Source organism: Notechis scutatus, chromosome 1 (assembly GCF_049901735.1).
Source record: "Notechis scutatus isolate UNSWTSFEM ecotype Mainland chromosome 1, rNotScu1.2, whole genome shotgun sequence".
Lineage (NCBI taxonomy): Eukaryota > Metazoa > Chordata > Lepidosauria > Squamata > Elapidae > Notechis > Notechis scutatus.
In genome coordinates this window covers 171879325-171897834 of record NC_142009.1, presented here as the reverse complement: position 1 = coordinate 171897834, position 18510 = coordinate 171879325, and the positions used below count along the sequence as shown (strand labels likewise).

Below are 18510 nucleotides of genomic sequence, written 5' to 3'. Positions count from 1 at the left end.
TTTTTGGCCTTTTAGAACTTGATTTTTGTCTTTCTTTTTGTCTTTTGAAGTCAAATTTTTATGTTTGCATTTTATTTTAAAGGAAAAGCTTTAGTATTAATGATTTCTTTCCTTTTTTTTAAGGGAGTAGTCTCTTTTCTTTTTTCTCTCTCCCTCCCCTGTATTTTTTTTTCTCTATTTACCTTACATATTGGGTTTTTAAAATTTTTGTGGCTTTCTTTTTTTTCTTATGCATCCTTTTATACATGAGACCTCTTAATTGGATTAAGGTGTTGAAGAACCTGAAGAACTTTTTTTCTCCTTTTTAGTTTTTTACCTTTTACTTTTCTGCCTTTTTCAGGATTTAACAATTTTTTCTTTTTTGTGTGTGTTTATGCTTTTTTCTTCCATTTTTGAGTTTATACTGCTATCTAGCCAATCGATTGGATTAAGGTATACAAGAACCTGAAAAATTATTATTATTATTATTATTATTATTATTATTATTATTATTATTATTGTTGTTGTTGTTGTTGTTATCGCTACTATTTGGTTCCTTTTTTCCTACTATTTTTATTTGGAATTTGCAATTGGTTATTTCACAAGTGGATTAAGGTCTACAAGAACCTGAAGATTCTGAATTGTTTGAAATGAGGAGGAAACTAACAGCCCCTGGTTCCTCAACTTCTACTTCTTCCTCTTCACCATCTGGAGGACAACGTTCAATACAGACAATGTTACAGAAAAGGAACAGGAAAAAGTGACCCTGCAGATGATTATGCAAGGAATTCAAAATATTCAAATAAGAACAGAGAATATTGAAAAGAGAACAGAGAAGATTGAACAAAGAACAGGGAAAACTGATGAAAAGGTGGAGAACATTCAACAAATGATGATGAAGTATGATGAGAGATTCCAAAAAATTGAAGAAGTTAAACAAAGAGATAAGAAGATTGGAGACATTGATAGCAGATTAACTGTGGTTGAACAAGATAAAAGTGGGATGTTGAGATGGGAGATGGACAGATCAGAATTTTATCTCAGATTCCAAAACACAGAGGAAGAAAAGGGACAAAACCTAGCTGAGATAATGATAGAAATTTTGGCTGAAGCTTTGGAAATAACTAAAGAGAAGATGATGGATGGAATAGATGAGGTTTATCGAGTCTTCACAAGATATGCAATGAGAAATAGCTTACCAAGAGAAGTTCACATCAGATTTACAAAGAAAGCCATTAAAATGCAAATACTGCAGGTGGCAAGAGAGAAAACATTGAAATAAAAAGACAAGGAGATTGTGGTCCTGAAACAAGTACCCAGAAGAGTGAGAGAGATGAGAAGAGAATACCGATTTCTGACCAAAATGCTACTGAAAAAAGAGGTGAATTATAGATGGCTGATTCCAGAAGGTTTAATGTTCACATGACAAGAACAGAGACATAGAATTGACTCAATTGAGAAAACTGAATCATTTTACACAGAATTTTTTGGAGGGAAAGAGGAAGAGGCAGAAAAATAAATATTACTAATTGAATTCCAAGAGGACTGCCAAATGGCGACTGAAAAAGAAGGTGTAGTAGGTGGAAAGGTGGAAGCCAAAGAACAACGTGAACCAAGATCTACGAGAGCTGCTAAACCTAACTACAAAATATAATCATGGAAGAGAAAAAACTGATTACAATTAATATAAATGGACTTAACTCAGCTGCTAAAAGAAGGAAAACTTTCCATAAATTAGAGAAATTAAAATTTGATATAATCTGCCTACAAGAAGTACATATCAAAAAGCAACATGAACTGTTGATACAGCCAAAATTAGGGAAAATATTTACTTTGACACAATGCAAGAAAAGAGGAGTGGTTTTATACATTAAAGATATTATCCCAGCAAAATTGATATATACTTATGACAATGAAAGAACACTAATGGTGGAAATAATGGACAATAATATGAAAACACTCCTGATTGCAATCTATGACCCGAATCAAGAATTTTATAAAAAATTACACGTGAAAATAATTGAAGTGGACTATGCTAATATAGTTATGATGGGAGATTTTAATGGAATTGTAGATAATAAACTGGACTATACAGCACAGAAAACAACAAAGCAAAACAGAAAGACTCTCCCTAAATCTTTTTTTAAAATGGTAGATGAAATAAATTTAAAAGATACATGGAGAGAAAGAAATGCTAAAACTAAACAATACACCTTCTACTCAAATAGATAGACATTTAGAATATCCAGAATAGATATGATATGGATGTCAACAGAATTGTTAGCTAATATTCAAGAAATAAATATTGAAACAAGTACTTGGGCAGATCACAATCCAATGACAATTAAATGGAAAGGACAAAGAAGATCTAGATGGACGTTAAATAATACTATATTAAAGGAAAAAGACTTCACACAGTGGATGGAGAAAGAACTGGCTTTCTTCTTTAGAGAAAACAAAAAAGAAGATACATCAATCCAGAATGTATGGGATACAATGAAGGCATATGCCAGAGGCTTGATAATAGATTATACAAGGAAAAGAAATACCATGAAAAGACTAGCCTCTAAGGCAGAGGCGTCAAACTCGATTTCATTGAGGACCACATCAGGGTTGGGTTTGATGGGGTGGGCGTGGCCAGCTTGACATCAATCATGTCAGGGGAGCCTGTGGCCCGGGCGCTCTGCCAGAGAAAACAGGCTCCAGAGCTCCATTTACAGCTGGGACAGCCTCCTGAAACCCTGTGCCAGCAAAAACGGAGCTTGGGAGAGCCGCGTTTTGGCTGAGGCAAAGGCACCATGGGCCAGTCCTTCGCTATTTCCAGGCGGCCCTGCGGGCCAGAATTAAATACCCCATGGGCCGGATCTGGCCCCTGGGCCTTCAGTTTGACACCCCTGCTCTAAGGCATTAGAGGATGAGTATGAAGGACTTGAAAAAGAGCTACAGAAAATGCCACAGAAAAAGGACATTAAGTTAAAAATTGATATAATTAAACATAAAATGGGTCTAATAGAAAAAGAAGAATTAGCACAGAAAATCAGAGGTGCTAAACAGAACTATTTTGAAGATACAAATAAACCAGGTAGATGGTTAGCATATAAATTGAGAAATGAGAAATAATCAAGGAAAATATTGCAATTAATAGATGACCAAGGCCAAGTTTGCTATGGTAGTAAAGAGAAGAAGGAAATCATACGAGACTACTATGGGAAACTATACACACAAGAGAATATTGATGAGGAAAGAGTTAAACAGTATTTACAGAATGCTAATTTACCCCAGATACCTAAAGAGATTGAAACAATGTTAGAACGCAATATAACGATGATGGAGTTAACTGAAGCACTCAAGAAGCAAAATAATGGAAAGGCACCAGACCCAGATGGACTTCCGGCAGAATTTTATAAAACACTACAAGAATCTGTTGAACCTTCCATTGCTAAAAGTTATGAATGAAGTTATGTTAAAGAAGAAGATACCTAAATCATGGTCAGAAGCTTATATTACACTTGTGCCAAAAGTGGAGGCCGATCCATTATAAATCAAGAACTATAGACCAATTTCCTTACTAAACGCAGATTATAAAATTTTTGCTTCAATATTGGCAGAAAGACTTAAAAAATACTTAAACAATTTTATCCATCCTGATCAAAATGGATTTCTGCCAAAGAGACAAATTAAAGACAATATGAGAGTAATCTTGGACACTTTGGAATACTACGAGGCACACCCTGAAAAACAAATGGCTTTGATATTTCTAGATGCACAGAAGGCATTTGATAATGTGAATTGGCGATTCATGTTGTTACTGCTGGAACAGATGGGCTTTGCTAGAAAATTTACTCAAGCAATAGAAGTTATTTATCATAAGCAAATAGCAAAGGTAATGATAGAGGGAGAACTGACAGAATCTATCGATATAAGAAAAGGAACAAGACAAGGGTGCCCACTATCACCTCTGTTGTTTGTGTTAACCTTGGAAGTGCTAAACAGAAATATTAGAGATGAAAAGAATATAAAAGGGATGAAAATTAAACAGGAAGAATTTAAGTTGCAAGCATTCAGATGATCTGGTTTTCATTTCAGAAGACCCACTAGAAACAGCATCAAAATGGATAGAAAAGATAGAGGCATATGGAAAAGTGGCTAGTTTGAAAATAAACAAAGATAAGACAAAGTTCTTGACAAAGAATATGCTATCAAGACAAAAGGAAGAACTGGCAGATCTATTGAAAATTCAGGTCATGAATAAGATTAAGTACTTGGGGATACATTTGACAGCAAGATGCAATACACTAAAAGAGAATAATTATATCAAACTTAAGCAGCAGATAGCATTAGATTTGGCGAAATTGGAAAATTTACAACTGTCATTAATAGGGAGAATATCAACAATCAAGATGAATATACTACCCAGAATTTTATATTTGTTCCAAACAATTCCAATTAGGCTTGGAAAAGATTACTTTGAAGATTTAAATAAAATCGTGTTGAAATATATATGGCAAGGAAAGAAAGCGAGAATAAAGCTAAAGCTTTTGCAAGATGCTAGAATAAGAGGAGGATTTGGTTTGCCTAATTGGGAGTTGTACTACCAAGCTACAAATTTGATGTGGGTTAAGGAATGGGTAACATTAAGAAACACTAGATTGTTGACATTAGAAGGACATGATCTGTTGTTGGGGTGGCATGCTTTTCTATGGTATAAAGGAACTAAAACACAGGGGTATTTTAGAAGACATTATATATGGGAGTCTCTGTGGTTAAACTGGGAGAAGACTAAAAGACAATGCTACTTGAAAATTCCAGTCTGGCTATCGACTATTGAAGCATTTTCTTATCCTATAATATATAAAAAGGAACAAACAGTTAGATATGGTGAAATATTGAATGAAAAGGGTGAACTTAAATCTATACAAAAATTAGAGGAACAAGGTATAAAGATGAATTGGTTTTCATATGCGCAAATACATTCAAGGTATGATAAAGACTCTAAAACAGAAGGTTTCTATGATAAACTGACTGATTTAGATAAGATTTTGACAGGTACTGATGAAAAGGTGATTAAAAATTGTATGGATATTTATTAGAAATTAAACTATAAGAACAAGTTAAAGAAACAATGATTGCTTGGGGCAAGAATTTTGGATATGGGATTGATCTAGAGAAATGGCAAAAATTGTGGTCTCAAAATTATAAAATGACAATGTCAACAGCATATAAAGAAAATTTGTATAAGATGTTTTACAGGTGGCATTTCCCCCCAACAAGAATAGCAAGAATGTTCAATAACAAATCTGAAAAATGTTGGAAATGTCATCAGACACCTGGCTCATATATTACCATATGTGGTGGACTTGTGCAGGTGCTAAAAAATATTGGACTAAAATCCACACGTGGTTGGAAAAAATGACAAAAAAGCATATAGATTTGAAACCAGAGATATTTTTATTGGGAATTTTACCTGAAATATATAGTAAAGAATTGAAATACCTGATTGGCTAGGATTGTATTTGCTAAAAATTGGAAAAATGAAAAAATACCATAACAGGAGGAAATCATTAAGAAAATATTGGAATGTGCTGAAATGAGTAGATTGACATTTGAAATCAGAGAACAAGATGATAAACAATTTTATAAAATCTGGGATCTATTCTCTCAATGGTCAGAAAATAAAACATGGTAATGAAATATTCTTAGAAAATAATAAATATATAAAGATGTATTCTTTTCTTATTATATCTACAAAATGATTGTAGGATAGATTTGAGATGATAATATGAACTGTCACAAAACAATTTAAGTAAAATATGATTATTTTGTAAAACATGAATGAATAAAAAGTAGTCAAATGATTAACAATGATATTAATGTATGATTGAAAATATGAGAATATATACAATGTAATTGTAATTGAAGACTACGAAATGGAAGCACAAAACAATTTGTAAACCAACCAGCACACTGTATGTATATATATGGAAGATGGCTTGATGTTTTTATGTTTTGTTTGTCTATGTTCGTCTTAAAAACCAATAAAATTTTTTAAAAAAGTTATTTCATGAATTGTTTTTGACTGGTCTCTTAATTTTTCTCCTAAAAACTGTTATTTCAAATATCTGGTCTATAATATATTGCTCTATAATGTATTATAAAGGAAGAGAATCATCCTGACAGAATTTATTTAATCTTTCATTGTGAATATCTACAAGTAATCCTTGACTTACGACTGGTCACTTAGCAATCATCCAAAGTTACAACACACCATCCACCACCAAAAGTTACTTACAAATTGGTTCAAAGTTAGGGATGCTGTGATGCCCCTTCCCATCTATCATTTTTGCAGAGATAGCTGATGTGATGCTCAGCTTTCCTACAGACATTGCCTGCCTCATGGCAAACCTTGCATTATTCTGCAAGCAGGTAATAACTGTTGAGCAGTTTTTTTAAAGCCTGTTGAGCAGTTTTTTTAAAGAAGTCTCCGCAAATGGATCCCCTACAGACTTACAATAGTACCAGTTTGCAGAATAGCACAATTTGCCATGAGGCAGGCACTGTTTGTAGAAGAGCTGACCATCACATTAGTTGTGTGAATCTTTGCAAAAAACAGAAAGGTAAATTGGGTGGTGCAAGGCTCTGAAAATTGCTGAGGATCAGAGGCTGAATCCTGCAAATCCCAGGGTGGCTGAATGGGAAAGAAATGAAGGTCTACAAGCTGTTATAGTCCTGTAGCTTTTGTGTCAGTGCCAGTTGCTACCACTGGCTTCCCCACTGATTTTGTTTGCCAGAATGTAGCAAAAGGTGATCCCATTACCCTGGGGCATCGTCATAAATACATGCCAGTTGCTAAGTGGCCAAATTTTGATCATATGACCATGGGAATGTTGTAATGGTCATAAGTGTGAAAAATGGTCATAAGCCACTTTTTCAGTATTGTTATAACTTTGAACTGTCACTAAACAAATGGTTGTAAGCAGGGGTGGGATTCAAATTTCTTAACAATTGGTTCTGTGGGCGTGGCTAGGTCATGTGACTAGGTGGGCATGGCTTGCTGACTGGTGCATAGCTTGGTGGTCATGTGACTGGGGTGGTCATGGCTAGGTGACCATATGACTGGCAAACCAAATATAACTGGCTCTTGCTTAATGGCCAGTTGCTTAGCAAGTGTTCTAATTTATGACTGACCTTCCCAGAGCTGCCTGGCCTGTTTTGGGTGTTTTGACAGCCACACACGACCAGTTACAACTTCCCACGGAGTCTTGTGACTGAGGTTTTCCATGTTTTTTGCCAGTTTTCAACAATTCCTTCTGGTTTCCGGTTAAAAATGCCCATTGGGGAAAATGGACTTGTTTAACAGTGTTTGCTTAATGACCACAAGGTTCACTTAATGACCATTAAGTGTTTGCTAAACCAGGGGTCTGCAACCTTAAATACTCAAAGAGCCATTTTTTTATTTTATTTTAAACAGATATATCTCTCTCTTTCTCCTTCTCCCTCATCTCTATTTTTCTCCCTCTGTTTCTCATGTCTTTCTCTCATCTAACTGGATTTAAGTTTGGAAGCTGTTTTTTTATAATCCTATTTCTTTGCAGTTTTTTCACACACATTTGTGCATATGTATCCAGTACTCTTTTTTTCTTTCCACTATGCATTCAAAATGGGCAATGATTTTGTGTGTGTGTGTTGTGTGTAGCATGTGTATATGTGTTATGTATCATGTGTATGGATATGTATATATATTTCACTTTTAATGTGTGCCAGTGAACTTACAGTGAAAAAAATGACAATAAAAGTTGTCTTATCCTATCTTCCTTCTTTCCTTCCCAACCCCATTCCTCCCCACACCCTATTTTGTGTTGCCCATTGGGGAAAATGGACTTGTTTAACAAACAGTGTTTGCTTAATGACCACAAGGTTCACTTAATGACCATTAAGCCAAGTACTTACCATTTGTGAAGCATGCTAAATTTAAAGGTGCTGTGAGAGGCTGCTCGCTGAGAGAGGAATATGGGGAGATGTGCAACTTTTCTCCGAGCCAAGAGGGCTTTCTCTTCCTCTTGCCTCCACTCTTGGCGTGGAGAAAAGTTGGTGGGAGCAGCAGTTGAAGTGGTCGGTCACCCGTCCCAGGGCTCAATCACCATACCTTTGGGGGGTGGGGGATGCTGCGGCAGTGAGGTGGCAATAGCTGTGGCGGCAAGGAAGGCAATGGTGATTCTGCCGGCGTTGGGGCTTCCAGGACCAGCTCCCCCCTGCTACCCGTCAGCTGTTCCTGCAGCTGCACACGTGGTTCATCAGGGCTTCCGGGCTCTGCTCCCCACAGCCCCCGTCAGCTGTCCCAGACTCAATCAAGGGGTGCCTTGCTGACACGAGCCTCTCTATGTGTTCCTTCCTGCTGCTCTTGCTTGGAGAGCGAGAGTGTCTTTCCCGGCACAGCGAAAAGCCTGCAAGTCCCCCTCCCATTGGGAAATGGCTCCCGGGCAGCAGAGATAAACAGGATTCAATCTGGCTGCCTCTCTGCTGCCTGGAGCCGTTTCCTGATGGGATGGGGACTTGCAAACTTTTTGCTGTGCCGGGAAAGACTCTCTTGCTGTTGCAGCTGGAGCAGCAGATGAGAGAAGCAGCCGTTGACCTGGCTGGAGCTGACATGAGCCTCTCCACCTGTTTCCTGGCAGAAGGCACGGGGTGGTGGGAGGAGAGGAAGGCGACCGTGGCAGCAGCAAAAGGCAAGTGTTGGTGGGGAAAGGTGACCGCCGGCGGCGGCAAAAGGCAAGTGGTGAAGGGGGGGAAAGGGGAAAAGGCAAATGGTGGTGGGGAAAGGTGACCGGCGGTGGCAGATAGGCGACTGTGGCGTGCAGAGCCTCACTCACCCAGGGAGATCAGATCAGGCAGGGCCGCAGCACAGTGGAAGGCAGGCAGCAATGGCTGGCTTGGTGGGCGGGCAAAAGCAGGCTGCAGGCAGTGATGCCACACATGCACAATAAGGACTGAATGGGCAGAGAGCAGAGAAGGGCATGTCCAGCCAGAGGCCCAATTTACTGGTTCTCCGAACTATGGAGAATTGTAACAACTGGTTCTACTGAATCAGTAGAATCCCACCCCTGGTTTTAAGTTGAGGGCTACCTGTATTGTCAGTTTCACCATCATTACAAATTTTCCAATCTTGTATTATTGTCAATTCTATTTTATTTTTCAATGTTGTGCAACATTCGATCTCTGTATCTTAGTAAATTGTGGTTTTTATTTTCTATTTAAAATTTATTTTTCATTTAAAATTTACTAGAATTGCTTCCATTAAAATATCTGCTGTTTGTTTACTTTTCTCAATCTTTTTATATATTTCCCTCTTCTGAACTTTTTTTGCATGATCACATGTGCAAAAATGTTATTTTTGCAACATTTCCAACATTCATTGTTATGCCATCTATAACAAATTTTGTACCAATTCCCCCTCAAATTATAGCTTGCAGTAAATTTGATTTTGAATTTTCTACTTTCTCAAGCAATTTTAATTTGTTCCCCCTGCATATCCTATTTCAATGCTCATCTCTCTATGATCCTAATAGGTGATCTTGGGTTTTTTTTGTTTCAAATTCTCTCATCATTCTCAAGATTCCTCCTTTCTTGAGATCAAAATTTATTCTTTCAGTAGTTTGTAATTACATCAACTATGGTAAATTCCTACTTCCATCAAGATGTTCTTGCCATGTTTTTTAGTTTTTAACTATTTATCCTTTGCTTTACAATGTTACTAAGCAATTAGCATTGTGCTTTATCAGTCAAAATTGTTCATTTTATAGCTTGTTCAATTTTTAGGGTAAAATCCTGTCATTATACATAGTATTTTATGACAGATTTCTTAAAAGACTGACAATATATCTTTAATTACACCACTTAAGGAATTGTGGTTTCTAAGATGCCCTACAATATTATATTTATTACCAAATAATACACAGCCAATTCTAAAAAACTGACTCAATATATTAAGCAAGCCCCACAAATCTGAACTGAGGGTCTCATCATCAAACTGGTTTCCCTCTCATTTCAAGGGCACTATCATCTTGATGTTGGCACTTGACCACATTGTAAATTGGATATAGCAGGATTGTCAGGATTAACAAGAACAAAAACCAAATTCGCCAATGTCAAACTAGTTTCACAATGATTCCAAACTTGCAGACCCTGATACTATTAAGTCAAAAGTATTCATATTATTTCACTTAAAATTGTACTTACATATTGCTTGGATAATCATTGTATCAACTTTGTCTGGGCTGAACTTCAATTTATATCGTGAGAGGCTAAAAATAAACATACAAAAGAAATAATTTTGTATACAAGCAGATGAAAACACTAATGAAAGTTTATTGAAAAATATTAATTCATTATTAAGCATTCCCTGTATTGGACGCATACATTTGTTAAAGGCATACTGCGCAGCTATTAATGAAAGAGAATATTCACCTGGAACATGGAGAGATTAGAACCCAGGAACTCATATCCTTATATATCTTTAAAAACTATTGATGGAATTGCTTTTACTTGATGTGCTCACTAGTTTGCAGAAAAACGTAAGTTTAGGTCATGATGAAGCTTGATATTTGTCACAGATTTTTTTTGCTTCGCTTCATCAAAAAGAAAGTCATCCACTCACTAAATTGCAGAAATTAATTTTCAAAGAACTTTTGATGTTCATTATTATCTATACAGCTACCTGTAATTCAGTAACTCCCCCCACCCCCAGCATGGGTTTGTAAGCATACTCATTTATAGAAGTGAAACTTATATTCTACTTCATATACGATAAGCCAATAGGTAAAACAGAAAGCTTTCTTTAATGCGACATCCTCCAAATGTGCCAAATGCTTCCATCATTTCCAGTCTGTGTTTAATTACTTAGGATTTATATCTAACCATTTTGTTTGACGTTCAAGGAATCCATAGCAATTAAAAATACAAATGAAAAAATATAAAAATGAAAAAACAATTGAAATCAAGATAAAATTCTAAAATCAATATCACTGAAGTCAAAATTCAATTAACGAAAGAAATTTTCCTAAGTGTCAGGAATAATGGGATGTTAAACATGTAACTACATTCCATAAGGGGAGAGATGTGGCCCCAGTTTCAAAAGCTGATCAAGGATGGGAAAACAATACCTGTGTGCCAATCCTAAACACATAGCTGCCATCTCCCGGGATGGAAGGCCACTGATAAGTCCTTCTATTTGAGTGCGAATGCCTCTCATCAGTTCAGTAACCATTGGACTATGGATGCAGCTTAAGTTCAGTTTCTCCTGCAGAAATTCAAATTGTACCATTTTGATCAAAATGCACACAATATGGTCAAAACAACAAAAATATTTACTGTTCAGTATATAACAAATATAAGTTTGCCCAAACCTAATGCACTACATTTTTGTATGCTCCATACTTCTTCCTAACTGTAGACCATTTTTGCCCTCCAATCTAACTAGCCATGAAGGCCAATGGCAAAGGACTTATAAATGGCAATCTAGGTTGGTCTAGAATCAACAGGCTACAAGCTTCCAGAATAATTACCCTGAAGGTAAATAATGTTTTGATTTTTTAACTTAATTTTTATCTCTACATAGTAACATTATGTACCATAAAACAACTTATAGGGTTTCAGAGAATCATATTTAAAATTGGTAAGATTTTAAGAGCCCATCATTTCCATGAGATCCTGCAGAAGCATGTTGCACCTGTCATCAATAAAAGTGTATCATCTGGTGGTACCCAGAAAGCTAGCCTTTTTGTAGTGCCTGCCTTTGGAATATTATTTCCCTGTGATTAGATTTATCTCAAACCTGCTGGCCTTGAAGATGTGGCTGTGTTCTGGGTTTGGGGCACCAGTCAGAACTCATGAGTTGGCTATAATAATCAGTTTCATTGGTTTCCAGATGCTGGTTTTTGCAGTTGGCCAGGTTTTTTTTAACTGTTATTAACTGCCTAAAATAACTATAATTGCCAGCTGGGATTTCAAAGGCTCTTTCCTGTTCTCTATGCAGGCCTTTGGAGGGGACAATCAATGTCTCTTTCTTCCTTTCTGTTCCCCTCTCGGTTTAATTTCCTTGTCATCAATATCCCTCTTTGTCTTATACGTTTTTTGTGGGGTTTTCGTACTGTTTTTTAAAATAAGAATCGTAAAACCACCCAGAATTGCTAGGAGTTGAGAGGCATATAAATTTAATAAATAAATTTATGGTGTGAATAAATTATTACAGGCTCTTAGTACATGCTGTTATTGGAATACCACTTAGCCTTTTTAATGTAGATATTAAGACTTACCTTGATTACACCTCCCAGTTTGGCATCTGCTACAGCTAGCTGTTCATGGGCATCTTTGGCTACTATTTTCTTTAATATTTTCTTTAAATTTTTGCTGATTTTGCCTTCTACCAGTGCTGTGGATGCTGGAGGAGAAAAAAAAAGCTGCAAAAAATCTAGAATTTTCTAAAAGACCCAGCCAGAAAAATAAGCATGGAATAAAAATATATAATTAGTTCTAACTACAAAATACTTCTGATAAGATATAATGCACGGATGTTACTAGTTTAGGTAATGAAATGTTTGCAAGAAAACAACCAAGCTCAGAGTACCAAGCATAGCTCACAAAACAGTTCATTTTCTCTGTTGTCTCAGTGGTAGTGACGAAATGTTATATACAATCACATTGATTCAGTCCACTAACAATGCATCATTGACAACAGAAATTGGTATGAAGCCTGCATATTCAATTCTCAGGCCTGTAATCTTTTACTAAACTCTAGTTAATACTATACAAATTCTACTATACTGACTATATCGTATATTAATTAAAAAAACATGATAAAGACACAAGGAAACAGAAGGAGTGAGCACAGAAAGGATAGCAAACACATAGTGTACTCATTCTCTCAGCTGCCATTAAGCATCTTTACCCAAAACAAGATTAAATATATGGGACCTCAATCAAGGTCAATGCCACTAGGCACAAAAGAAGAAAAGGCTTTTTTCAACCAAGTCCTTTGTTTTTAAGTGGAATTTACCTCCCCCTACTGGATAATGAAATGTAAAATGTTATTTAAATAGAGATAATCCCGTAAAAGTAAAATTGCTCCTAACATCTAACTCAGCTTGGAGGTTGGAAAAAGGTAGCCATTTTATGTTTCCAATCTGGGTTCAGATACCATGAGACACTATAGTTTAACTGGATTAACATAACAAAAACTCCATGGCACTAGACTACGGAGGTACATTGTCTGAACTATAATCTTGGCCATGATTCAGTTTTGGATGACACCAAAACATGACATTACAAATATGCTGTAGTAGCACTAACCCAACTAGATTATTCTCCCATGGAGTAACCTTATCTAACTTGATGCTGTATAAATATGCATTTTTGCTGGAGATAATGGAAACTATACTCCAACACTTCTGGAGGAATCAAGATGGAGAAGGCTGCTTTAAATAGTGAGAATGCATTTGTTAATGATATGAAAATGGATTTTCTACCTTGCATACATTATATTTATTGATGTGTGTACTAGCAAATATGAAAATAGTTAGAAGTTCATGTGTACCTTTCAGAAATTTATTTGCAAAGTTAGACATTGCCAAGGATGTAAGTAAAGCTATACAAAGCTTGCAAGAGTCATTATATAAACTTTGCAAGAAAGGAAGGAAGGTAAGGTGGCAAAATGACTCAATACGTCATAGGTTAAATGCTACTTCCAAGTCCAATTTAAAGCAGTAAATTTAATTTACCAAAAAATTAAAAGTTTATCCTCCCCACACCTAATCATTGATCACACTCATTGCAGCTATAAGAATTGAAATCCAACATCCCAGATGGCCAGCACTTCTTCTCCTACTTTAAGCAGCTTGCTGCCAAACTAACTGAAGGGCCACCTCTTTCAAGTAAATCACTCTGTTTCTTCTACAGTAACAGCCCTAGAAGGTCAATTTATGCATTCCTGAAAAATGCACTCAGTGTCTGGAATCTGGTTTAAGATTATGTTATCCTTAAAAGTGATCAATAACCTTAATAAAGTATTACCTGCAAGAGCTTCTGTTGTGTCTTGAAACTTCTCAAAGTGTTTCAGTTTTACGCTAAATAAAAAACATAAAAATGTTTTTGCAACAAGCATCAGGACCTGAGGAATTGTTATCAATTATAAACATTTTTCAAGAATCTCAAAAATTGATAAGCATGCAATCTCTGGCTTTTTTAAATTAAAACTCCCAGTCCATTAGGTCAGTGTCTCCTATACAGAGAGAAAACTGTGCTTTAAAAGATTTTGGTTCAGATATTAACTTTTAGACAAGTTGGCCACCCATCTAATAATTATATGTAGCCCTCACTTACCAACTGCCTTGGAGAACAATCATTTGCAGTTAGGACAGTGAGGAAAAAATAACAGTGACCAGTGTGCACATTTCCAAACTTTGATTCATCCCTTCCTCAATTTCATTTGCCATTATTCCGTATGTGTTGTCCAATGTAAGCAGTTGAAATCACACGATTTTTCACTTAGTGGCCACTTGGCTTAACAATGAAATTTTTGGTCCCAATTGTGATTACTATAACCTGTGTAGCCTACTTTATAGAATAATATGTAACTATTACAAATATAATAGACACAAAATAGAAAAACATTCTGCATAACATATATTGTATACAAACATGAATTTTATAAAATTATAAGATACACTTAATTAGTTCATTAATCAAGTCAATTACTTCCTACTTATACCTAACTGATGAGTCATACAAATCATGTTCCACTTGAGCAAGCCTTCTCGTGCAATTCTTGTGATACCTAAGCCCAGTGGTCATTCAGATTTTTGCAACTCAGATCTGATAGCCCTAATTACCATAGTGCTGCAGAGTTAAACATAGCATAAACCTAGCTCTTAGAATGAAGTACTTTTGCCACCCATACCCAAAACTCTGACTAAAAATGTCAACCTAGTTGTCAGATATTTTTAGTCCGTTGCAATTTAACAGTTTACAGATGCAATGAAACAAAAATAGGGAAATACAAAAAGACAAAAAACACAAAACACAAAACATACAATGCTGAACAGCAAGATATCATAATGTAAATTCCCATCAAAAAAACTCAGTGTTCACCATCTTCTGGAACAGGACTGTTGAACTCCCAGCCCACAGGCTGGATGGGTCATGTGCTGGCCACGCCTGGTTTAGCAAAGGGGAAAAAAGTCCTGATACATCACGTGATGCTGCCATGACATGAGTTTGACACCCTATGGCCAAGACATAATAACGACAATACGTTTATTTAGTTGATTTATAGATGGGTTTTTCTACCAATTAGAAGATGAATTAAGTATTTTATATCCTGTATTCAAGAATATAAAGTAGTTCCAGAAAACCCCATAGAAAAAGATGAGGAAAGTAAACAAAACTAGTAGCCATGCGCTTGAAATATTAGTTACTACTTCTTGAAGAACTTTACTTACATTTTATTAGCTTTTTCAGGTGTTTCGAACTCTTTCCATAAGTTGTCAATTTCTTGAAGCTTTTTCTCATCTATAACCTTTGGTAAAAATAAAAATTAATGAAATATATGCAATATTTGGCAACAAAGTATCTGTTGTATTTGTTACTATGGGAAATTAAAAATGTGAATCTATACTCCAAGCTTTGAGTAAAAAAAATATACACAATACGTCTATTTTATGAACTGTATATCCATGCCACTTAACTTTTCCAATTTCAGTTAGAATAAAGTCCAGTGGGAAGTTGTAAACTTTTTTGCTAATGTTTATTTTGCTGGCTTAAACGTAGCTCCAAAATTGTGACTTTGAAAAGCAGGATATAAAAGTTCATATCATTTTTATTCATAAAAAGATATGAACTTTTATATCCTGATCTTCAAAGTCACAATTTTGGAGCCCAGTTTATGAATCAAGCTTAAAATTGAAGTCCATCATTAGACAGGCAGGACATAAACTGAATGAATACAATAACAGAGTGAAGTACTCCTGCCTCAGACAAGGGCTTTTTTGGGGTGGGGGAGGGGGAGTTCCTTCAGTCAGAGAAACTAAGTATTACCAAAAATGTCCATGAGAATTTAAAAGTGATTCAGATTCAATTTTAATACACAATGAACCCTAATAATATTGCAAGAGAAAAATTAGTTTATCTTTCCAAAATAGATCCAAATTACTTTGAAGACCCATTTTCCTTGCAACTTTTTCCAGCACATACAATAGTCCATATAATTCACCAGAATTGGCAACAGAACAGCAGGAAGGCTAAAGAAAAAAGTATACAAAGCACCAAGTTGCATGGGAGAATTTCTGCTGCATACAATGCAGGCTTTCCCCCACCCACCCAAAAACAATACAGGTATTGTCAACCTACAATCACAATTGTAGAATTTATGTTGCTAAGTGAGAAATTTGTTAAGTGAGTTTTGCCCCATTTTATGACTTTTCTTTGAGCAGTTGTTAAGTGAATCGCTGCAGTTGATATGTTAGTAACCAGGTGTCAAGTGAATCTGGTTCCCCCATTGACTTTGCTTGTCAGAAGGTCGCAAAAGGGGATCACATGACCCTGGAACACTGCAACTGTCATAAATATAAACCAGTTGTCAAGCATCTGAATGTAAATCATGTGACCATCGGGATGCTGCAATGGTCATAAGAGCGAAAAGCGGTCATGTCACTTTTTTCAGTGCTGTTGTAACTTTGAACAGTCCTTAAATGAACTGTTGTAAATCGAGAACTATCTGTAGTTTGTGAGTGAGTTTTCCTTTCTTTGGAAGCAAGGAGCCAGCATATAAAACCTCAACATCCCTTTCCGGATTAAAAGCAACTGCCTTAAAATATATATAATTCTTTGTTCAGACAACCAGTTGGATAAAGATACAACCAGGTTTAAAGCAGCTGTATGCCTCCCAGTTATGACACCCTTTCATCACTAGGGGACTCCTTTCACACCAAAACCAGAAAAGCATTAAGTAGGAATGTTCCAATCTGTCCTTCCCCTCACCCCCAGTGGCAAAGGAGAAAGAAGATGATCCACCCACGAGCACAAAGTAGGCAGGACACTGCCAATCCATTTCGGGGAATTTGAAAATGGATTCAGAAAGCTTAAAGAAGAAGGCTGGTCATCTAAAAGTGATCAGCATTTCTTTCAAGTTGCTAACCCCCAGTAGGAAAAGGGAAGTAATCCTTTATGGAAAACAATTAACGCGATTTAGCTCATTCTGCCATTCAGCGCAGCAGAGGCGAAAACAAGCCTTCTACTTTCGACTCTCGCCATTCAGCCAAACCCCGCGAGGAGCCCAGGAACACGTGCTTACCGCCCAGCCTCACCTTGAAGATGGCGTACCCGGCCGCCGTCTCAAACAAAACCAGCATAGCTGCAGCGCGATCAGGGCAGGCAGCGCAGGGGGTCCCCGGGAAAAGTACAGATTGCGCGCGTGGCAGAAGTACGCGGACTAACGGACCACGCGTTGCAAGAAACATGCGCCGGACGAGCGGAAGTCTCTGGCTCGCTTCACCCGGAAGTGCTTTTGATGGCCTGCCGGAAGACGGAACATAGCAGAAGGCGGGGAAAGGGAGCGAACATTTTTGAAACGGCGGGGCTCGCTACTTGATTTCCTATTGTGTTCATGTGGTCTAAAGGGGGAATTCTTGTAATTCATAGGCTTTTCTAGGTTTCAGTAAAACTCGTGGGGAGATTTTTTTTGTCTGCGTTTCTGTAGATTTTAAATCTGGACCCAAAGTAAATACTGTAAACTATATATAAATTGATCAAGATGTCTATTTGCTTCTTGCAAAACGCCTGTTTTTCAATAGGAGCTAAGCTTTGCCACAACATCCATAATTCATCGCAACATCAACCATCTTTGTGTTAAAACAATATCTTTGCATGGATTTGTCAAAATATCTCTTAAGAAAAATATACTTTGAGATCTTAAAATCAGACCTAACTGGAACAAGACATAATAAGCCTGCATCCCTCGTTAATTAGTTTGGAAGGTCTCTATTTAAAATCTATTCTGCAATTTAGAATAAAAAATAGACCTGTCATAGTAGACCTGAAAATGATGTAGAACTCAATATATTTTACATCATAGCTTTTTTGCATCATTCTTGCAAAGAGTTTAAGCAATCTTTAGCCAAAATAGCTGATCCAGACCATGTTGGCATAAAGAGAGATGAAAAATGTCAGCTACATTGACTGATAACATGGAAAATCAGAAAAGAACCATTTTTTAAAATTTATTTTTTCTTGCTGTTTAAATTAGAGAAAAAGGGAACAATACAAAAATACATTATGAAAAATATAAATGCTTAAAAATGAAAAACACAACAGAAAAAATAAGTATATTTTACATTCAAAGTTACAACTCTTTATATATTATTTTTCATTATTAGATGATTTTGTATCTGCCTTTATTACTTTAGAAGTAACTTAAGATGGCTAACATATGTAATATTCCTTCCTTCCTTGTGCTGTTTTTCCCATAACAACCCTGTGAGATGAGTT

The 18510-nt window shown here is 36.3% G+C and overlaps 1 protein-coding gene, 1 long non-coding RNA gene and 1 other non-coding gene across 3 annotated transcripts in view; 1 reads left to right on the top strand and 2 right to left on the bottom strand.

Moving 5' to 3' along the window:
- NOP58 (NOP58 ribonucleoprotein) overlaps window positions 1-17533 on the bottom strand; it is a 32749-nt gene extending 15216 nt beyond the window's left edge. Inside the window, exons 1-6 of the mRNA XM_026681314.2 lie at window positions 17331-17533; window positions 15468-15544; window positions 14041-14093; window positions 12288-12412; window positions 11136-11272; window positions 10213-10277 (exon numbers count right to left, since the gene is read on the bottom strand). Of these exons, the coding sequence (XP_026537099.1) occupies window positions 10213-10277; window positions 11136-11272; window positions 12288-12412; window positions 14041-14093; window positions 15468-15544; window positions 17331-17483 (610 nt within the window). The 5' untranslated portion in view covers window positions 17484-17533. The remainder of the gene's footprint in view (window positions 1-10212; window positions 10278-11135; window positions 11273-12287; window positions 12413-14040; window positions 14094-15467; window positions 15545-17330) is intronic.
- Window positions 1-18510, top strand: part of LOC148133098 (uncharacterized) — a 704593-nt gene that overhangs the window by 614475 nt on the left and 71608 nt on the right. The window lies entirely within an intron of this gene.
- Window positions 12626-12713, bottom strand: LOC113421095 (small nucleolar RNA SNORD70). Its single transcript, XR_003372132.1, has one exon. It is a non-coding gene; the product is annotated as a small nucleolar RNA SNORD70 (small nucleolar RNA).